At 37.1% G+C, this 24,105-nt stretch overlaps 1 protein-coding gene across 1 annotated transcript in view; it reads right to left on the bottom strand.

Moving 5' to 3' along the window:
- Positions 1 to 869: 869 nt before the first annotated feature.
- HECW2 (HECT, C2 and WW domain containing E3 ubiquitin protein ligase 2) overlaps positions 870 to 24,105 on the bottom strand; it is a 125,481-nt gene continuing 102,245 nt past the window's right edge. The window contains exons 19-28 of the mRNA XM_063318046.1: positions 22,187 to 22,307; positions 20,646 to 20,759; positions 14,966 to 15,118; positions 13,007 to 13,105; positions 11,763 to 11,892; positions 9,466 to 9,612; positions 8,392 to 8,506; positions 6,696 to 6,781; positions 4,518 to 4,630; positions 870 to 1,421 (exon numbers count right to left, since the gene is read on the bottom strand). Coding sequence (XP_063174116.1) covers positions 1,310 to 1,421; positions 4,518 to 4,630; positions 6,696 to 6,781; positions 8,392 to 8,506; positions 9,466 to 9,612; positions 11,763 to 11,892; positions 13,007 to 13,105; positions 14,966 to 15,118; positions 20,646 to 20,759; positions 22,187 to 22,307 — 1,190 coding nt within the window. The 3' untranslated portion in view covers positions 870 to 1,309. The remainder of the gene's footprint in view (positions 1,422 to 4,517; positions 4,631 to 6,695; positions 6,782 to 8,391; positions 8,507 to 9,465; positions 9,613 to 11,762; positions 11,893 to 13,006; positions 13,106 to 14,965; positions 15,119 to 20,645; positions 20,760 to 22,186; positions 22,308 to 24,105) is intronic.

Genomic DNA, 24,105 nt, shown 5'->3' with positions numbered 1-24,105 from the left:
GCCTATAATAGTGCTGTACAAAAGTAAAAAAGCAGCAAAGTATGAAATATCTGTACTCAGCTCTATCTGTATTCAGCTCTAATGAAATTAGTTAATGAATGAAAAATAAATGCATTTGAAATAAAATGCATATTACACATTATTACATGTAGCGAGCCTTAAAAAATTATTATTTAACTGCAGAGTCCTGATATCAACTAGAATATTACTGGGGAAAAAAAAGTTATGTTCTTTAAAGTAGCTACCTCCTATAGATTTTATATGAAGTGATACATAGTTTTTGTTAAATAAATCACAATATCCCTTTGACTTTGGTACGTTCAGTGCAAAAAATAGTTTCAGGAATATCTTACCTTTATAAAAATAAAGGTGTGCGTGGATGCATGCGTGTGCACACACACACACACACCCCTTAAGTGTGTAAAGAATTGAACACAAGAACAGTATCTATTTAAGCATGGACAAGTGAAAAGAACAGAAAAGTCTATTTGCTATTTTCTTATTTACACCCTAAGAAAATCAATATTATGAACTTATAAAAATAAACAAAAGTCGCTGTGTAAGAGGCTTTCTTTTTCCTGATATGCTGTGATAAACTCACATTATTTTAGAAAAAGCCTTCATGCAGTATAAAGAATAAAGTTAATCATTATTCTCTTACAATATCTCTGCTTCTGCTAAACGTTATTTGCATATACAATTGTACAGGTTCTTCTAATCAAAAGTCCCTCCGTTCAAGCCATCTCTTGCGGTCGACTTTTCTTCACGCTCTTGTTGAGCTGCAGAAAACAATTGCTCTTCCTGCTGTGTCTTTGATACACAATAGATGTCATGCAGGCACACACAGTTTTAGGTATAGCATATATAGCATCTTGTAGTGTACCATTGGGAAATAACTTCGACTTGATTTTTGAGAAGTATTTTTACTTGTCCTCTTACAATTTAGCAGGAAGCTAACACACTTCATATTTCACCTCAGCTTTGTTCAAATATTTTGAGGAAATCCATTTTTGAGAAGCTTTAGATTTTGCAGTGGTCTGATGGTTGCTGATCGCTTGTCATTTTTTAAAATCCTACTAAATTTTAAAGATTTGGTGCTCACGGGAACAAGGCCGCAACCCTTGCTCTGGAGTACTCATGCAGCTATTTCAGAGTTCTCAAATCCAGTTTTTCTCATTCGTAAAGTCCCATGCTTCCCATTGCACTGTACAATAGATTTTATTTTTGCAACTTGTTATATATCTTTGCTTGTGTCTTTTGGGGGAGCGATCCACAAATGTCCCAGATACTGGGTTGGACAATTCGTGTCTTATTCAAGACCAAATGTGCTCGTCTCTTCGACAGCTGTCAACAGCTTCTCGTAGAGCATGGAGAACGATGGGTAAGGAGGAAGGTCAAGACGATTGAAGCAAGTGTGAGCTCTGGGGAAAAATGGAAAAAAAGGTTTTTGTGACATCAAAAATCAAGTGCAGAAAAACTAAGAACAAGAACCTCTCCCCAAACATACTCTGATTTACAAGTTAATGTATTCCTAGATTAAAAGATGAATTGTACACTCAATTTATTATTTTTTTCTATGCCTCTGCTTAAAAGCAGTAAATACTTTGGTTTTTAGTTCTCTGCTCTAAAATAGTGGCCAGGATATAGAGTATTTTTTTTAATTTAAACTTACACTTTTAGAAATCTCTTACAATATTTCTGCTTTTCAAAATTACTGGGATGAGAGGGGAAAAAAAGAAGGCAGATATCTTTAAAACAGTTAAAATAGGACCTTGCAATATTTTTAAGATTAAGAATCACAGCTGTTCAGCAGCATGCCAAAAAGTCACTTCCAAACAGTGGATGTAATTAGAATGAAAACAAAATTAGATTTAATTAAATACAGTTGCTATTACTTTATTAAAATACATTGAAAGTGTTCATTTTAGTGGATCTTAAAACTGAGGCAATTCATTACTCTTCTATTTATTGTATTTCAGAACACCAAATCCGCAAATAAATTAGCTCTATTACAACTCTGATGAAGTACTTTTGTGTTCAGGAAGGAAGACTATAGTTAAGGATTCTCCTGGGTTACATTGTATGTATTCATAATTCTCATTTTTCAATACAGTATGGTAACATACTTCCTTAGATACTGGGAACTTTTATTACCCTCTCCATTAACTTTCTCTTTCAAAAATTCATACATAGTTTCAGCATGCAAGTGAAATTACTGTGGATCCAAAATCCAATGTAACTTGGCAATAAGTTTCATGCACAGAAGTTCAGACATGAAGGGACCAAACTAGATGTGATAAAGCAGTCTCGTTTCTTGGTCTCACACCTGCCCATCCACATCCATATGAGTAATGCTCATTCACCCACACATAGCCCCCATTTTATCACCCTACACATTTCATAATGGCAGGCATTTTTACCATCATGGCTGAACATTTACCATCATGGCTCCAATGAGCTCAGAGTCCAGGAAGATAAGGAGAGGGGTCTATCTCAATTCTGTTTTCCCTTATACTTCAACTGTAAGAAGTACAGTCCCAGTCCTATTTTGGAAGTGAATAGTGCACGTATGAGCAAACCTGGCTCCCCATGACAGTCAAGCTTGATATTTATTGACTCAAAAATATTCAAGGAAGACTATAATCCTAATGTGTCTCAGCAGATTGTAAGCTAAGATGCATTTGCAACAGAGAACTGGGACAGGTTAGACCATATTTTAAGTCAGTCTCCAGTAACGCAGTGGCAGATTCTTCAAGGAATTTTGAAGAATCTTTCAAGGACCCTTGAAAAAGCCTGCTGAGACCACACCAAGGCTCTCTGGCTCCAGAATATGGGCACCCTCAGTCAGTATCTGGCAGGATCTGAAACTGTTGCTATTGAGGCCCCAAGGAATTCTGTGCAGAAATGCTGTGGAACTTAAGAAAACAACCCTCCCTCCCTCCCTCCCTCCCTCCCTTCCTTCCTTCCTTCCTTCCTTCCTTTTGTATAGCTGCCCATCTCAAACAACTCTGGGCAGTGAACAATCATAAAATCAATTAAACAAATTTTAAAAAAAGAAACCCAGAGCTGAGCTGAGACATCAGTTAGTCTACAGGGGATCAAAGTGCCATTTCTTAAATGTTTATGATTAATCTTATGTTTTATTTAAACATGTTTCCATCCACCCATCAATTTAAACGTGCTTACATGCTTATAAATACTGTTAAGTCATGCTAAAGTGATGAGCCCATATCAGCAGCAAAGTAAGGACATTTCAGAAATAAAAATTAGCTAAGTCAATTTTAAGGCACTCAAGAAAGTGTTAACATTTATTGTAATCTACCCAAAGAAAAATCAGCCTGCTTTATCTCATTCATTCTCATAGCTACTATTATTTATCCTTTACCACCAGAGAGCTCAACTTGAGAGGTAATGGGCATAAACACAAGCGGGTAGGTTTTTCAGCAAACTGTATTTAAATTAACCACCATTTATCTATTAGGATATGACAAGTTGCTCTTAAGCAAAAATAGAAGCAAAAGCCTTTTAGAGGTATGCCATAAGAAAGGGGATGAGAAAAAGAACCAGCCAAAGGCTTGCTGCTGCTTGATAAAAAGAAAAATTCCGGTGCTGCCTCATGAGCTCACTGTTCCCTTTTGCACAAACACATTATTTTGCAGTACAGAACAATAGGATCTTTCAGGCTACACCCTGACGGACACTCAAATTAGTAACCTGCAGGCTGCAGAGATTCAAGGACACAACTCTTGATAAACTAGTTTTATTACAGATGTCAGAAAAGCTGTAACTAGAGCAGAAAACCAGCTACTATAACTGGCTGCAGTCATATTGTAATATAAGGTCATCAAAATCGTGGGTATGACCAGGCAATTGAAGCTCTGCCCCTTTTTAACACGTGGTGCACACACGTTAAAGGGCAGGGCTTCAAACTCCCAGGTGGGCCAGACATTTTGATCTTGTTGACCATCACTGTGGACACTGTGGATATTTCTTGTCCCCGGCCCTCTGCTTCTGGCCTTGCTGCTTCTAGAAATCACCAGATCTATCAGCCAAAAGCAGCACCTTCTGTTAGCACTAGTCTTTTGGGTTTTTTTCCACATCATTAAGTTTTCACTACTTGCTCAAACAGTCTGCTTTTCATTTCTTCTAACAAACATTTATTCCTTGCAACAGACATATAATACCATATCCTTCCCAGGCCATAATCAGGACAAGCAGCTGAGACCACGGTCAGATGTTTATGCACCAATGGCAAAAGACAAAGATAGAAAAGAAAATGGTGCAGAAAAGAAGTTTCAAAATAATGTTATTGTGCGTTTGTATTTAATGTAGAAAATTGCTGAAAAGGAAGAGTGTTAGACAAAAATAAAATAGAAGTGGTTTTTGCTCAACAGTAAGCAAATCTAAGGAACAGGAAACAAATTATGCTGAATCTCTTTGATTCTCTTTTGTTTATAAAACTCCAAATTCTTAACTATCCAGTGGATTTATTTAAAACATTCTTAGAGTAACTTTACCTGGGCAGAGCAGTGATTTTCCCCCATTTTTCTACACAGAATCTTCTTGGTCCATTACTTCCTCTCAGAGAAGCAAAACCTTCATAAGGTATGCTAGATGTGCCTGTTACAAACTGGAAAATAACAGAAAACACTGTAACTATTATTGAAAAGTTCAATCTAATGCATAATTCTGTTTTTCACCTTCTATTTTTAAATACATAGATGAGTTCTTACATGCATTTATCTGGAAAAAGGTAAAATTTGTTTTACAATTGGATTAGTTTGTAGAAAGGGCAGTCAAGACAATGTATACAGGAAGCCAACTGGGATTCAGCCCTTGGAGGGAGATATAATGTGCTAGGTGCCTCAAAGTGCAGTCCTCTCAAGACTTTATTGAACCTGGTGTGGAAGTATGTTGGTGGAATATACTTCTGAACAAGCATACTGAATATACCGTATGGATCTAGCCATGAGAGTTTCTGGAGGTAGCTTTTGGGATTATCCATACACCTTCCTTGTCCTGGTGCAGAGACAGTACCATTTACCACTTTCTGAGGATATGTCAATGAAGCAAGATGAAGGCAGATCAAGGTGATGCAGTAGGAAACTAGTCTTTTCCATTAGAACATGGAATTAGTTCTCTGCTATGCAAACATTTGATGTCACATGGAGGAGGAGGAGCAGGGCCCCAACTGGCCTACTGCAGGACTGCCCTCCCATTTGGGTGCTAGAGAATCCAAAGCCTTCCTGGCAATTCAAGGTTGTTGTTTTTTTTAACAGGATCAGGGGAATATCAGCCTCATGAACCAACTTCCACAAGGTCAATATTCCCACTGGTAACAGTGTACAGTCAACTGCCTCCATACATGATGATTTTCCCACTGGTAACCTCCCTTGCAATCTCTGCCTCATTCCTTTCCTTCCTGTCTGTCTCTCTTCCCTGTCCCACCAAGCACAGATCCTGTGACTTCCTGTGAAGGGAGAGGAACAGGGAAAGTGGAATATCTGCACTTGGCTGATGGGGTCGGCTAGGGGGCAAGTAGGGGAAAACAGGCAGGCAGCAGAGGAAGAGAAGAATCCCCATTCCCTTCTCTGCTCCTTGCTCTTCTGACAGCAGCAGTCCTCCATTAAAGGACAAAATCTAACTACTACATTATTTTCTATACAAAACTGCTTCATTATGTTACACGTATACTGCAGAAACTCACTGACACATGGAGTTGCCCTGGTCTTATCAGTATCTCCTACATGTGTATCAGCAGTGATGGTAAAAGTTTGCCTCAATTCAAGCAATCCACATGACTGGTGATTCTCTAGAGGGATAATGTGCAGATTTAAGCAACTGAATGAGTAGGGGAAGAATACAATTAAATATGATATTATAATATACTATATAGTTTTTTTGCAACTGACTACAGATCACATATTAGACTTTGAAGTCACAATATTAGTGGAATAATCTGTATTAAACACAAAGCTTTCTTTAAAGATATCTTAATGTATTACTCCCTATTTTTTCAGACTAGAAAAATGCTAGAATAATCAAATAGGAAATATAGGAGGAAATAAAATAAAATTAGGTTTGATCCTCCCCTCCTGGCCCTAATTTGGCATAAATCCATCTGAATTTTTCTTTGTGAATTAAAGAGATTGGAGAGATGGATTTCCAGTCACAGCATAAAATACAGAAAAACAGATGTATATTTCTTCTTTCATTCCCTTTTTGGTGATAGTGGGGTGTTCTGCTTGGAGCTCTATATGAAGACATTTCTTCCTTTCTTTATAGTTTTCTTATTAATTTAAAGAATCTATAATTAAGCAGAAAATGTTTTGCAATAACCAAAATCCTTTTGGGCAGGTCCTGAAATAGTGAAAGAATTTTCCTTAATTTTCATGAAAAAGGGCAGCCAGATAAAGCATATAGAATCATTTCACGCAGGAATTATACATGGAAGAAATGCATCAATGAATATACCACTGACTTATTCCTACTGCTGAAACCTGTTATTAAATATTTAAGACAGGAATCTCTGCTCCCCAAAATCCTATTATTATTGCTTTCATCTGAATGAATCAGGAAAGGAGTGAGAATTATTTATCAACCGATTCAACAATTTTGAGATTCCAACCTTTCATAGTTTTACCAGCTTTTTATTACACTAATGCCAACTACACTGATGCCAACTGCAATCTTACTTGTAAGAGCCGTAATCGCTGTTCATTGTTGAATCTTTCTACAGCAGCCCAAAACCATCGAATTACGATATGATTATCATGGTATCCTGTTTAATCACAATGAAGAGCATATTATTCAGTGCAGTTTTGTTTTAAAAAAATAATGAGAAAATTTTAAGAACTCTAAGAATTATTAGGGTTGTAGGTCCTAACTTTCCCTAAATTAACCTGTAGAATCTTACACCATGTATATGCGATTGGACTTAGGTCTCCTTCCCTTGGTAGACTTTGAGGATATAGTGTCATGTTTGGGCATGAAATCTGACAAAAATGTACTTTCGATATTCAGAAACACGGGTTAAAAATGACTGATGATGGAAAAGTTGGAGGGATGATGGATATACTATCTAAGGAAAATGAGATGAAGAGATAGAAAAGCAGTACCAAGAAATAGTGGTGAGCTGAATTCAGGAGGTCTAGACAACCTAAGATAAAAGTATGGCAAAGTAGTTTGGGGTAATTTCTATTGTAATGTACATCAAATCTATTTTATTAACCAGGATACTGGAAAATTCATTTTAATATAAATTAGTGAAGTGTTAAATGGAGTGGAACATGGGGGATTTTTGAAAGAAGCCTCACATCAGAAGGAATATAAGAGCTGTCAGCTAGTAGAACAGACTGCCAGATGCAATGACAAGTTCTCTTCAGCTAGAGGTCTTCAAACAGAGACTGGATGGTTATCTATCAGAGATGCTCTAGGGGATCCTCTAGGTTGGACTAGATGACCTCTACAGGACATTCATACTCTATGATTCTATGATTTAGTCTTCCCAAACTGTATAAAAATATATACTAAACCTATAGATGAAGATTCCAAGAACTATACAACATACCCCTCCTCCCCTACAAAAAGATATTTTGGACCTATGTTTTTTGAATAGCAGTCCAAATCACAACCACATATAAATGCTGCATGAGAAGGCATTTTTGAAATGGTGGTGCAAGGGAATATCTAAAATAAGATAAAATGTTATACCATGTGGAATCATTTTTTTAAAGAAAATATATTTTAAATCCTACTGAACCTAAACAGCTTATTTGAATCCCAAATGTATTTACATTTCCTTAAAAATATGGATACGCCTATGTTTTAGTTTATTTCCATTTATTTTCTTTAAATTAATGTCTGTGTGCACCAGCAACACATACTTTTTCTCAAAGATCCCAATACTTTGTATAAGCATGCTTCAAATCACTTCCAGAAATGAAGTCCAAGTATCAATTAATTCAATTATAACTGTCACAGAAACCTTTGTGAAGGTGAAAGCGTCTCATTTCATTGAAAAGCCTCTTTTTTCCCCAACTCTTGCCATCTTTACTATCTGTAATAATTAAGCACAAGTATACCTTCATATCTCTGACTAACTTACTTGGTCTCATATTGCTAGCTATGCTGTTTTGGATCTCACCTTTTTTATCAAAAGAAATGCTTGGCCATTCCAAAAAGGGAAAATCCAAGCCTTCTGAAATAAAGCTCAAAATAAGAGCATATGTTTCTGAAATTACACTGCAAAATTTAAATAGTTTATTGGATTCTTCCAAATTAAAAACACACATTAACCAACCACGCTTTTATTTAATTCAAATTATGATCACCCAGGTTAACCAACCAACAATATACATATATATGTGTGTGTATTTTAGAAGATGTCACCTCCTCTATACTCAGTGTTATTTCTCCAGTCACTTAAGTCAATTTCTGCAGTGCCAGCAATAACCAGTTCTAGTTCTCTTGCATCAAATACAGACACCAGTCTAGCATCAACCACCTAGGAGAGAAAATATATTCAATATGTATCCTTTACTGCTTTTATTTCTGCCAATTGTTATATAGGTTCCACAATTTATTATACTGTAATTTTTGGTGTAACATTTGAATAAAGTCACTAAAGTTTGAAGAAAAATATTTTCCTAATTTTCTTGTAGATTTTTAAAATATAATCATAGCATTAGAAGGCATAATCACACCAAGATAACATGTGCAAGCATCTCCAAGCAGTGCATTCTCAACATCAATTTTTAGATACTCCAGCAGAATTTGTTCCACTGAAGTTAGACAGAGACCCAGAAATCACTACTGGTATACTGTATACTAAAAAGAATTGTGACTCTTGAGCCTATGACTGATTTACTGCCAGGAATATTCTATAGCTCTTTCTTGAAATAATATTCCCCCTATTGACAGCCATCTAGAGAATCAGACCAATGGTCTAATTAGGCCAGTACTGTTGACATTGACTGGCTACAGATCTTCAGGCTTTAGCCAGATGTTTTCCAAGCCCTATTTGGAAATGCAGGAATGAAACATGGGAACCCTTTGCGTGAAAAGCATCTGCTCTGCTCCTGAGCAATAGGCCCTCCCATCTTGCAGCTAGTGCCCCATCTGAATGACTTGTGGGGAGTTTGAACTTGAAAACAACTGAAAGTCTAAGTAATTGCAATAAGAAAATGTGCAACTTCAAAATGTAGCCTAATTTATGGTCACTCAACCCATAAGTGGCTACCAACTTCATGAGTAGGAATCATTACCTTTTCTAATTGCCTGACTTTGGTGACCTTAATGATAAATCCTGAGTGGAACAGCTTCAAAGGCAATACACTGGTTCCCAACACAATTTAAACAGTTGCAGGATAGGAAATAATTATGAGTCATATATAATCCTAGTACATGCTAAATGCTATGGGCACTTAATGCATGCAATATATGAAAACAGATTTATTTTTTTACCTCATAGAAACCACGTACTAAACTTTCTGTTTGCTGCACAACACCCCTCTCAATTCTCCATTTCACCATCCTTTCTATATATTCCTTCTTGTTCTTTTCTGTGACTGGGATGTTGGCACCTCCAGGTTTTAATTCCCGTTCAGTAATCTTAAAAGCAAATTACCACCAATATATTACAGAGCAAAACCTATTGCAAAGAGAAATTTTAATGTACCAAAGCAACCCTAATTCCCCAAATGGCTGATAAAAATCCTTCTGAAGTGGTCAAATTCGGTCAACATAAAAAGAGCTAAAATCTTTATCTTTTAAGTTAATGGCATCAACTACAAAGCATAAAAGCATCAGAGGGGAGATACAAAGAAGGTATTCTATGAAAGGGATTTTGGCAGCGCTTCCTAATGTACATACTACAACAAGAATGCATGCACAAGAATTCTTCTCCCAGGAAATTTAGAACATAGTATACCATCTGGATACTGAATGCTTGCCAGCATTGCTATCTGTAGGAAACAGCTTCCCCCCACGCTCCGAATTACCCCTCTTCCTGAGCTACCTCAGTTATAGCATTGGAGGCTTCTTGTCCTGGAGACTTCAGGGTCCACACTGAAGTTGCCCAGTCAGGAGTAATTCAGGATTATTTATCCCAATTACTGTTTAATTCCATATATACAGCAGGACACAGTTGCCATAGTGGATGATATGCACTGCAAATTGGATAGGGGGACTGCATCCCTGCTAATTCTTCTGCATGTCTTGGCAACTTTTTATACTGTTTACAGTGCTGTCTTCCTGGACCACCTGCCAGGATTGGGATTTAGGGGCATTGGGCCATGTTTAGAAGATGTTGATTAGAAGATGCTGCTGCAAGACCAGCGTTGTATCTCAGGGTTCCACCTTGTCCTCCATCTTGTTCCACATCAAAATGAAATTAGTGGGGGAGATCATCTAGTATAGTATTTTCAGTGGGCTATCATCAGTACACTGACACCCAGATCTATTCCTCTCTTACCATCCAATTCCAAGGAAGCAATCAGTATGTTTGAACATTGCCTAACTTCAATAATGGATCAAATGAGAGAGAACAAGCACAGATTACATTCAGAGAACAAAGAAATGTTAAGGATAAATAGGAAGCTAGACTCAGGACTGACGATTAGCCTGTTTTTGACTGGGTTCCACTTTCACTGAGAGAGCTGGTTGGCCATCTAGGAGTGTTCCTTGATTACACGATTTGCAGATAGCAGCTGTGGCAAGGAACTATTATGCTTGGAGTGCCAGCTGTGCCAGCTATGACCCTTTCTAAGCTAATCAAATTTGGTCAAGGTTATGTATGCCTCAGTTACATCCTGTTTTGATTATTACAACACATTCTAGTGGGGCTTCTCTGGTGCAAAACTTGGTAGCTAGGCAGCCTATAGTGAAATATCTCCATTGATTGCGAGGTATTACTGGTCATAATTTAAATTAATGGCTAATCCTTTAGAGCTTTGGAATGCTCTCACTAAGGGACTCTTGTACCTGCTATCCTTAAATGCTAAACAATTGTAATTAATTTAAAGAAGGAACAATCCAAATAAAATGTACCAGATGTTGGAGCCATTAAAAGATGCAGGAGCCATTACCAGATGCAAGAGCCATGCTAGGCCCCCTGTTTTGTTTTGTTTTGTTTTGTTTGATTTTGCTGTTCATAAGATTATTTTAGTCTGGGCTGTCTGTCTGATTTGATGTTTTTATCTTTTTTTTTTTTAATGCTTTCTCTAGTTTTCTGCGCCACCCAGAGTCCTTTGGAGTTGGATGGCTAATGAATTCAAATAAATAAATAAATAAACCAATAAAAATAAAACCAATAAAACAAATCTGGCAAAAACTGCCTTGATTACATTTGTGTGGCAATCCTGGTAACCAGATAATTTTCACAAAGATTAAATCACCACTTTTCACAAAGGAAGAACTAGAGGAACAACCATCTAGAAATCTAAAAATGCTTATTACTTTGTACATAATCCTGGAGGCAGCCTTTTAAAACGATGGGAGAATAATATTCTATAGTTTTAAACAGTGATTTTTAAGCAAGATAAGCAATGTACCAAAGCAATATGTAAATGACATCATATCTGGAGTTTTGGGTGCTCTCTGAGCTTGGTTCTTTGCTTGCAGATGTCCTGAGCTACATATATTCTCTTCTATTGGAACATTATCGTATCTCAGAAACAAGATGATCCAGGAAAAGAATTAGAAAGCATTGTAAAAATAAGTGCCACAAAACTACCCTTGCAAGAAAAAAAGATTGTCCATACCTGTCCAAAGACTTCTTCATTTACAGTGAATGTGAGATCTAGGATATCATGTATATCATTGTCTTTCATCCACTGCAGACTTTGGTGAAATTCTTCATCAAGGTATTCCAGATCACTTAGGTCACACAATCTATAATAAACAAGAAGTGATTAGAGGATTAAAAATCACCAAGATTATGGTGATATGTACAAATGAAGAGAAGTGTAGATGACTGTGTGCTATCAAGTTGGTGTCAGCTCTTAGCAACCACATAGATTTTCTTCAGGATGGTCTGAAGGTGGTTTTTTGGTAAAATACAGGAGTGGTTTACCATTGCTTTCTCCTGTGTACTATGAAATTATGCCTTTGCCTTTGTCACAAAAGTGATCTGCCTCCAACATCTTCCCAAATATATTGGAGCCTTCTTGCTTTGGCTAGGCAGCTGGGATGATGACCTTCACACCTTGGATGACTCTGCTGGGACTAAATGCATTTTGCATACCCTCCAGCATCATTTACTCATCCCTCCCAGGAGCACACTCACACCATCTTGAGGCAGCACAGCAGGACTAGAGGAGGGTAGATAAGTTATTCATACAATATTAAGGAGAACAAAGAAAGAAATCTGTATAACTATTACTGCTGGAATGCTTTATGCTCAGTCTTCTTTCCAACATATATATATATATATTTCTAAGGCATATCTTAAAATCTTAAATAAAAACCCTAAACTTATCAATAAAATCTTCATTCTGATTTTGCTAAGAAAGTGTTAGTTCAATTTTTTTCCACCTTTCAGCACCAATGCTGATTAAAGGGAAAGTACCTTTCAAACCAATAATTAGTCAGCAACTGGAATACTCTACAACTACAGAGTTCATGATGTCAAATGTGTACATCTTGTAAACTATCTGTCCAACATTTTTACTACATCAGAACAACATGTATCTTTGAATATACTGTAGTTCAGATCCTAATAAATAATTCCTGAAGAAAAAAGGACAAAGCATTCTATCAAAATTAAGAAAATATTAGACAAACAGTAGAAAAACATTTTATTTCTGCCTCCAAACTAGTTTGCTTGGTCAGTATGCTAAATGTAAATCCAGTTTGTCATTAAACAACTTGTATAATACAATTTAATAAAGGAAGACGTAATTTCAGTAGTCTATTACAGATATTACTTGGGTCCAGATATATCTTCTGTGAATAAAAATACATTTCTCCCCATGTAAGAACAATCCTGTTGAATTCCTCTACTCACATTCTGAGAAGAGCTTTATAAAATGGCCGGGTAAAGAAGGCATCTAACAAATATTGATGGATCAGAGCAAGACCAAGGATTCGACCACTAAATCTGAACCTACAAAGAAATTAAGGGAACAGTTTAGATTTATTGTTTATTTATTTAAGTGTGTTTTATATGCTAGTTCAATAAGTAGCCTTGACAATGTTATCCATGTATAACCCTTACATGAAATAACAACATTCAGTTGTTATGTAAAACTATTTAACATGATCTTTTGCATTACATTTCCATGAAATCATCATTTAGACAAGAAAACGTCATTAGTTCCTATTTAAAGGGTTTATCATTAAATAACATTATCACAAAATATTTGTCTTTTGAGGTATAAATACAATGTAGATACTATTGTTAGCATTCCATGTGGAAGGCAAATACTTTTTTTCTGGTAGAACTCTTGTTTCCTTAATTTCTGTGAGACAATAAAAAACTGGTACAGTAATACATTAATATAGGCAGCATAAAGTTGACATAGTAGCAAACTGGGAATCAATGCAGCTCCTTCAGAACATGAACAACCTGTGTGTTGGGACTGCAGCTCCCAGAATTCTTAGGGCACAAGGCAGTTGCAGTCCCAACTTATTTGGAGAACACTAGGTTGAGGAAAACCTATGTATAATATGTTTGTTGTAGGCTGCTCCTGTCAACCACCTAGTAGCAGCATTTTGCACCAGATGCAGCTTGTGAGTGAATCTCAAGGACAGCTCCATGAAAAATATATTACAGTAATTGAACCTGAATTTACCAGGGTGTAGATCATTATGACTAGGCTATCACCATCAAGAATAGTCTTATTGGAGAACCAGTCAAAGCTAGAAAAAAGAAATCCTTGTCACAGAGGCCACCTGTGTCTCCATTCATAATATGACAGGAAGAACATATCAGATTAACAAGATGCTTCTTCAGAGGGCATCAACAGGCAACCCGCCTAATTCCCAGACGAGGGAATTGTCTATTCACAGTCCACCCATATTATTAGGATTCAGCTTCTGTTTGCTGGCTCTCATCCAGCTCATTACAGCATCCAGACAAGGGATTCATCATCTCTCCTGACTCAGAGAGCTAGAGCTGAGTATTATTCTGAACTGGTGAAACCCAACCAAAATCTTAATTGCTTCCGATGGTGCCATATAGACAACAACCTACAGACATGAGCTATACGGTGAAAAACACATCAATGATACATTTTCTTGACATATATTATGTTGCGCAGTCCTTGGGAACAGTGACATTTCATCTACATAAGAAATTGGGCCACTGTTTTGTGTCCCCTTTCATTCACTTTTTTGTATTCATATAAAGAACTCAGACTAATGAGATGCAGTAAACACTGTTTTCAATCTCTTTCTGGCTGACTTGACTCTGCATTTAATGTTCTTTGGCATTTTATCCTCCAAGAGTTGACAGACTAGGTAACTGTTTTGCTTCCTTGTAAAAACATGGATTCCCTGAGAGATGGTAAAAACCCCAGAGCCACAAACTAGTTTTACTATATGAGAAGAGCTGTATTTAACATGAGAGAAGTAGGAGAAAGGTTATTGCACCTCTTACTGAATTAGACAGAATTAAAACAAAAAACAAAAAAACAGACTCCCAAAGAAAAAGGCTAGACTAGCCAAGTCCTATAATTGGTTTTATGCCTTGACAAGCTGAACTTTTGATATCTGGGAGGCAGCAGAGCTCTGAAGGGGTTCACTCATGACTAACTCCAGTGTTAGCTGCTTAGGTTGGCTGATAATTGTGTACACCATGGGAGATTCAAGAAAGAATCATATTCTAACACCACCCCATCTATTATTTGAAAAGAGAAATGGACCTGATTTATCTTACTTGGATCTTTCATAGTAAATGAGCAAGGAGAACATGACTTACGCTCTGTAAAAAATAACATGTAGTTCTGTCATTCAGCATTCTTACCATTCATGGTGATTGTCAACAAAAGCAGACATTGGACTAATTTGTACGGTGTATGTGTCGTTGGCTGAATATTCAAATAAACCATAATATGGGTTGAAGAGTTCTCTTGATACCAGGAAAAAAAACTCCCTTGAAGGTCCACTGTAGTCCAGTCTTAAAAACAACAACACACAAATGGATACTATACAAATGGACTGAAAAAAGAAAATTAAAAACAGAGAAATGTTTTTCCCCATAGGATTAATGACTCACCCCCCGCTCCCACACACTTAATAGTTTCTGATCCTTGGATCATCTCCATGTACCTTCTGAACACTTAATTTAATGACCATTCACAGTGCTTTGGATGTTGCTAAGCTAGTTAGTGTTCCTGATTTCTGTTTTGGAATTTATGACATTGCAGGCAGATTCACCAAAAAATTACTTTATGCTTTACAAAGAACAGTTGATCATACCATTGGAAATCTAGTAGCACACATAATTTTCTGCAGATGTATTTCAGTACAACCAAAACCTTGCAAACTTGAATTAGGAGCTTCAAACAGCTTCACGATCTCCATAACTGGGGGGCAAACCAAGCCTGTTCTATCATTTACTGCATGCAACTCTGATGACGAGACCTCAGTGGAAACACCACAAACCAATTGTTCTTTTAACTAGGAAGCTGCAAATCACAGGACAGTATCAAATTTCTCAGAGCAGCTATGTAATCTGCCACAGATTCTGTTGCCTGATGTTTTCTGGAAACAAAAAGCAATCTATATATGAGCTTACTTTTCTTTAGTTCAGATGCTGTTGTAGGATGCAAACTAATATGCTCGGTGCAGTAAGTCCAGGCAAAACAGGTGCTAGTAAATCAGTGAGCAAATTAAAGCACTGTTTCTCCAGATAAGATAAGAAAATATTTATATTTTGCTTCAGCTTTCTCACACACACCCCTCAACAACTGTTTAAATCATTATGTAATACACAAGATCTTCTGTAAAAGCCAAATCTACTCTTCCAGTCAAATAAATTCTTTGTAATAAAATGCAGGGCTTTCTCCATCTAGCTGTTAAGATACTTAGCTGCTCACTCTCCTTCTGGACTTGTTCTTTCCCCATGCATATTTATAAGCAAGCCATTACCATTTTGTTTTAACCAACATTACCATTACCAATGTTTCTCAACCTCAGCAAGCTTAAGATGTGTGGACTTCAACCAGCATGGCTGGCTGGGGAATTCTGGGAGTTGAAGTCCACACATCTTAAGCTTGCTGAGGTTGAGAAACACTGCCACAGGCAGCAAGTGATGGACTGGACTGGTATGTGTGAGAGTGTATTTGATCTGTCCTGCTTTTATGACAGGAACATCTTTTGGTGAGAGGATGCGTGGGCATAATGTTTTAGGTAGAGGTTTTTAGTAATATCTCTTAAGCACTTTTTAATTTTGAAGAAGTCTGATCCTCTCTTAAGTAGAAAGAGTGATGCCTTCTGCCCTAAAAATACTCTATTCTGGGTGAGGGGAAGCACATCCTATCTAAATGCTATGTATTTTTCAGTATTTCACAAACCAGTATTTTATCATTAAATCTTTTTCATTAGGAATATTATTCCAAACTTACTTTGAGACTCTTACTTTTCTGTTTTATATTTTTCTTTCTTCAGAGTGCTGTATTTTTATTAAAAGAACTACAATTCATTTAGTAGTTTTGCTTTATGATGGCTGATTATTGTGAACAGTTAGAAATGAAATGAAACTCACTTTCCAGATGAGAGTTAAGTGGATATATATTGAGGAAATTATCTGTCATTGTGTAAGCAGCAGGGAATGAAACCAACGATCTTGCCATTTTTTATGGACTTGTATTAAACAAGATACAGTGACTACTTTGTAATAGTTCATACTCTGCAGATAGCTTGGTCCTTGCTTGCTCTGTTTTTTACTGCAACCATCAAGGAGAACTTGCCAGCTTCATTTCTTGCAGGCTGGACCACACTGATTCTTTCTGTAGTTTCAATAGCAAATAAAGGTAGTTTGTCTGTCTGTCTGTCTGTCTGTCTATCTATCAAATTTGTCACCTCCCATCTCCTCCGACCGGTAGTTTATACTACAAATACTACAAAGAAAATAACTTTTACTGGACTTTTATGTAACAGTACCTGAACATTCAAAATAACTGAATGATTTTTTTCCATGTAACAGCCAAGTGACAGGGGGGAAATGGAACATATTCTTTTATTTAATTTGTTTAATTTTTACACTATTTTTTACTTTGAAATTTGTCAGAAAATTATTGTCTTACTTTCCCACTTACCCAAAAGATCTGCTAAATTTTATGTTAAATAACTGCTAACTGATAAACTTCCATTATCAATAAAAGTACGTTTATTTGTTTAATTTACATGCCACTTTTTTGTACAGGAGTTTACACAGTGCGCCTTTCTGTTTTTATTATGTAATATTAAATGGTATCAGAGTCCCTTTTATAGTGAGATGGGTGGTATATAAATTTAACAAATAAATTAAATAAATAGTGCTGCATGTTATTTATGCATTTAGTTTGTAACTAAGATTTTATCTGGTCTATTGACTGCATTTTTTTAAAAAAAACTGCTTACATGGAAATAACTGCATATTTTCTAGGCTGTAGCTATAAATTCAGTAAAAATGTTGATGGGAAGAGAGAGATCCTATTCTTACAAGAGTTTCTTGACAACGATTTCTGAAAGTTTGTTGCAGTTCAGCCTATTTAACATTTTATGTTTATGTTGCTTATGGATATATATCCTGTTATTAACTGCCACAAGTGCAAGAGTACTGGGGAAGAAGCACTACATATCAACAATCACATTTTTTATGGGGGAAGTATTGGTTGCTTTGGTACAATTCTTTTAGTGTGCACCACACAGAAATATAGTATTATCTCCCTTCCTGAACTTCACACTGTACTTATGCTACTTATCATGAAACAGAACAATGAAGAAACATGAGCATTACACAACCAGAATTAGTGTTAAGTTGGTCATTATCTTTATGGGTGGCAACTTACACCAAGGTCCTAAGTGTTAAGTCCAATCATTGTGCAGCTTGCCTGCTGCCCAGCATCCTCTTTGGCTCATGCATTGAGGACGTGACATGGATCTTGAACCTTTCAGTTTGAGATGGCATCACAGACTATCCTGACTCTCAGGCTGTGAAGCTGGACTGATATCTTTAAGACCCATCATAAGACCCCTTCTCCTTTTTAGCTGAGTGGGACACCTGCCTACTCCTTGAATGGATCCTGCCCAATAGTTGGTTGTGACACAGACCACCCCCCTGCCCCAAAAGGGAACCAAATTGTATGGAGATGGTAAAACCCCTCCAGCCTGTTTGGTCTAAGAGTGCATTAAGGTAAAATTCCTTTTTAGTCTGGCTCAAATTGAAAGTGCAGGTAGGGACAGAGTTAAATTCAGTTGGACATGCCTGCACTCTCTGGTGCCCCAGCATCCAAAGACCACACAAAGTAACATCCTGGGTAAGCAGGAACCTGAGCTGGTATATGAAATAACCTGTACCAAGGGGAAAAAATCCTGAATCAGCTGTAGCCGTTAGAGGTTACATATATTCCTCACCACCATGTCCCCCCACATATACACTTCAATTCTAGCACCTAGCTCCTTTCATACAGCTGCTTAATTGGTTGCCTGCTGTATTGTTTATGTGTTACAATAGACTGCGACAGCCAGGTTTCTTGTACAACCAGATACTTTAATAATTAAGCATTATTACAGGCCAAACAAGCCAACGTTTACACAACAGCTGCAAGAACATATGTTTACTGTTCAAGCACACCAATGCCATGGCTCACAAATTACTTCTTGAACACACAGTTTGATTCTGAAACACATGTCACCTAAAAATAACCTCACTGCACAACGACATGTTTCTGCATGTTTCGAATCCACATTGTTTCTAAAAATTCATTCATGACAAAGTGTTTGGATCACTGTTTGGATATCAGTTCAAGTGTGGTGGAAACTTTTTAAAGTTCTATGATTTGCGTGACAGACTTTTTTTGAAGGACATTCAGCAATTTTATGTTTAGATGCTTCACCATCAACACCTCTTCTGAAAAGCAGTAAATATAGGGATAGGAAGAAACAATGTATACATTTTTTCATTTAAATGATATAAATGCTGATGGAAAAATTAGCTTTTGTCACCCTAATTGTTTCCTTGAGAAAACTCTGTAACTGCTCGGGTACATTTCCTGAAATCAGGAAGGGTCTGGGAGCACCTTTTCTAGGTAACGAATTTGGAATGAGGTGAGGGTGGAAGGGAGGGGTTAGAGCAACCCGTCTTCTTCCTCCCTTCCCCCATCGTCTCATCCGGGTTTAAATCCTACATCAGGTGAACCACTCCATGCATCTAAACATGAAAGTGAGCTGCATTTCATGAATGCTCAGGGTTTTTAATAAATTGTGTTAGTTGGAAAAGGTGCTCCCAGATTCCTTCATACCGCTCCCCTCCGACAATCATCACATTCACTGGGGATTGTTACTATGTTATTTCAGAGTTTAGCCATTTTACTCAAGTAGTTTCATGCCCTTTCTGGATTTTTCCTAACATTTTTATATTTTTAAATGATCCTTGAATTCATCTTGCCTTTCTGGCACATAGAGCACTGCAATATGAGTCACAGTAGCCTCTACTTTGTGTTTCCAAGAACACTTTTTTTTAAGTGTTACTTTCTACATAAACACCTGGACTAATTGGTACACTCTAAAATAACATTCAGTTGGAAAAGCTTTTTATTAAATAATAGCCATATGACAGGATTCTTATCTCCTATAAAGAACAAGATTTTGGATGGAACTAGCAGAATTTGTTTAAAACAACCTGGTGCCAACATAGTAAAGTGATATATTTATTTGTCATTATCTGTATGTCTCCCGCTTTGTAAGACTCCAGGCAGCTCACAAAGTAAAAGAGTTGTCCAAACATCACATCTACAGGATCATAAAAGATTGTCCAAATAAAATAATAAAAGCAAAGTTATTGCCTCTAAGCATAGAAGGTTGACCCTTCTAAGAACTGAAGGGTGATGAAGTATGAACAGGCCTTCAATTAAACTTTTACACTGCATGATGGGAGGGTGGCAAGAAAAGAGGTAAAATCTGCCTGTGTAATTGAGAAGTTTCATGATTTAAAAGAGTAAATGCGTGAAAGGCAGCAGTGCTAATAAATGTAGATGTAGATGTGTGATGGAGGGAGCTGTGAGACTGAATGCCAAACAGCTTCAAATCTACCCAAATTATCTAAGGACTTAATATCAATCTTCATCAACCATGTGTCTAAAATAGCCAGTAAACCCAGTCCAGTCCTTCAAAGCAATCATCTTCTTCTCTTTTTTTTTAAATTGCAGGGAGAGTTGCCAGTGCAGCATGCAGGACTAAGATCTTATCAGATCAGATCTGAAAGATGCTCAGTATGCACCAGTAATGACTGATGCTTTCTAACGAGCTCACATGTCAGAAGATCAGAACAACATCTGAACAGCTGTAGGTTCTAGGCTTATAAAAAGCATTTCCTGGCAGTAATCCTTCCCCATTTCTGCTCCAGACCACAAAGAGCACAAGAAAATATCTGCACACAGCTGCAGCACAAAGCATGTTCTTTGTACACACTACGTTGGTAGTCACTTCCTTCTACTCACCCTTCCTCTCCAACAAATGTGACGTACAGTTTATTCCTTTGTAGGTCCTTTCTTGAATAACCCATAATTTGATTGAAGGCATCTTCCAGCAAGTGGTCTCTCCTGATTATTAATCTGTACAAGGAAACAAACTGAATCACGTGAATTCATGAGGAGGTTTATTTTTCCTGGTTGGTTATATATTTATGTTTAGCTAATAATGGCCCTCCCTTCAGTCATATGCACCAACGAGATAGAGGCAGAACTACTGGATTACAGACAAAGCTTCATTAAATTTCAGATTTCAATGTCTGGAAGTATCCTTGATGTGCAAGTTCTAGTGCAGCTACAGAATATTACCAAATGGACAAAGCAAAATTAAATTCCTATAATAAAGAGGGATGTAATAAAGAGGATTAAATGCTTGGAAAGCCATTTCTTGAGCAAAAATAATTCATCAAATCATCTGATTTACACACTAACACAACTGCAATTTCTCCTCAATATTAGGAATTCCCTTCTGACATATTCAGACATAGTTGGGCAATGTACAGAAGAAACACTTACATAGTGTATAAAGTGGATTAAACTCAGATGTGAGAAAATAGATAGTTCCAGGTTTTTATAGATTTGTTGCATTTGTCTCACCTTTTCTCCTGAAAGAAAATTTTAGCTAAAGCACATACTTGTGAGGGAAACCAAGAGAAGAGAAAATAGGGGTGCATGGGGAGCAGCTTGGGATGGAACGTTATTTTGGTTATAAAACAGCTGAGAAGTTAAGCAATCCTTAGCCATTGCCATTTCTCTGTCCAAGTTGAGTTTCCCATAGCTGATCTTTGTTTTAAAGAAGCTGTGTCAAAAGACCTGCAGTATGCCTGAGAGGTAACAGCTAATTTAATCCCAAGCAGGAAGCTGCATATACTGTAATTGTCCTGCATCCTGTCCCAAATGCTAACCATTATAGCATATTGGTTTCATCTGTGCGCTGCCTTCCAAATTTTTGCTCACATTAGATACATTCTGGAATCCCTTTGTTCTAGATGGCAACAGTAACGCTTCAGCTTATGTTGGCCACCAGGGCTCTGCAGGGATCCGGATTCAAGGGCAAAATGTGATGGGTAGTACACAAAGCACATCCAGCACGTGTCAGAGACAAAGTAAACCAGCCACGCAGGTTCAGGAAAATACCAGCTGCCTTGAAGTCTTTCCGACAGGGGCTATATGAGTGCCCACATACACTTACAATCACATTTTGCCCACTGAATCAACAGTAAATGTTGACTACCATTTACAAGTGGAGCCAGACTGGCATTGACACGGCCAGTCCACACCGTATTTACTGGCATTTATGAATTGTCAGGGTGTAATTCCAACTCGTATGCAAATACATATAGCAGAATCCTGATGTTGCTTTATCAGAGGTCACTTGGCAGGTGGAAAAGTGACAGGTGGGGACAGATTTAAGTATGCCCCATTTTGCTACTTCAACTCCTTTTCCTCAAGACCCACAAAGCATTTTTTCTTTTAAATAGCAAAACAAATTATCTAGTATCTCCACGTACTTCAATTTTCCTGGGCCTTGTCCATATCCTTTAGTCTCCAGCTTCCTGTAGAAATTCCTCAGCTTGGCTTCAAAGTCTCTTTTATAAGGAGCAGGAGCACGAGCATTGGCACGCTGGGTACCTGCACCACAGTCAGAAAAACAAGATTTTATTAAAACTTTATCACAAAAGTAGATAAATGTTAGCTCTATAACCCGATCTCCTGTTGCATCATATACATATGAGAAGGAAAGATAAATCCTGGCATACAGGTAAGCCAGGTAGTTACATATTTTTTAAAATGTATTTTATTGGTGGAGAAGATGTTATGATTAGGTAGAACTTCTCTTTATTGCACATTTAATATCAATTAATTTTAGGAAACAAACCCCAGAAAACTGAATTCAACTCAGTGCAATTATAGTGTGTAGGTGGCTTTAAATATTTATGAGCTACCAAAAGAACCAGAATGACGAAGAACATGAAGGGAGTGTTTTTGTTTTGCATAAATCCATCATGTCAACAATTTTAATTTAGCTAGAAACAAGATGACAAATTGCAGGTTTTTCCTTAACCATCAGGAGGAAAAATGAAAGCCATGTGTCTTGAATTCAACCATCAACCAGGTAGTTACATATTTTTTAAAATCTCATTTTTTTAAATGTATTTTATTGGTGGGGGAGATGTTATGATTCACAAGCAAAAGCTCTGTTTAGCATAGAAGAACACAGATCTCTGAATGAAGAAGAAAAGCATATGAACACCAGAAACACTCACATTCTCGCTGTGTAATCTGAAAGAGGTCTATTCAGAAGGAAGTCCCAGATTCCCAGACAAGTAGGTAGAGGATCTGAACCCGTATATGCACAAAACTGCTGTGAAATATTTATGCTGCAACGCCACACACCCTAACCTGAAGTCGCAGGAACTTACTTTTGAATTCCTGGTTTGAAAAATGGCATGACTGCTTTTTGAAAAATTCAAACCTGGATTTATTTCTAGTCAACTGTAGAAATAGTTTACACCAGCAAAACACAGTAATGGCTTAACTGTTTCTGGTCTCAGAAATCTGCTTTTAGCTTCTGGTGTAAGTGGAACATAACAAAACTCATGTTCAGCTTTGAAAGCTAACTTTCGTATCTTGTGTTTTTCAAATGAGATGTCAGGGCAAAAACCCCCTACATTTACCATATACAACCACATTTGCAGTTACTGAAATTAGTAAGCAAAGCTTTAGTAAACCCACTTCCTATTTCAGTCCTATGTCAGTTTAAAGATTAAAAGCACAGAAATGACTGGCATGATGAAGAAGCTGATCTGAATAAATCAAATGCCATTACTTTTAAAACAGTCTCCCGGATGTCGTCATTTCCGTTTCTTTGTATACTTGCTTTGCCTCTTGGATTTCTAAGAGCTTGAAGCACACTACCGCACCTCAGAAGCTGAAATTGCTCCATGGCCAAAGTAAAGCATCATAGCTAGCAAGCTCTTCTGTTTATAACCCAAAATGGAAAACTCAAATTTGGGGAAGTAACATCTATTATGTATAAGATCATAATGGGAAAGCACTTCAGAATCAGATTGATTATGCTTCATTCATAGACATTTATTGGGAAGAGTATTCAGACAATGCTGTCATCCATTTATAATCCACCCTTTTTTTCCCACTGCTTCTCCTTCACCACCACACAGAGAAAGAGAGAACAGCCATACAATCCTTTTTAACAGGTCACACTGGGAAGGGAGAGATAGATGTTATATCATGAAATCTGACTTTGCAGCAGTCCTCCACACATTAACTCTGTAACTCTATTGGTATTAAATATCCCTATTTTTAATTTGTTAAAAGGAATGACACACCACTTCTAAAAGGGTATAGGATGGCTGTAAGGGAAAGAGCATTAGTGATTTCAGACTTATAACAACGTTGGGTGTGGAGG

The sequence above is a fragment of the Candoia aspera genome, chromosome 1, assembly GCF_035149785.1.
Source record: "Candoia aspera isolate rCanAsp1 chromosome 1, rCanAsp1.hap2, whole genome shotgun sequence".
Lineage (NCBI taxonomy): Eukaryota > Metazoa > Chordata > Lepidosauria > Squamata > Boidae > Candoia > Candoia aspera.
This window is presented reverse-complemented; position numbering and strand designations above follow the sequence as displayed.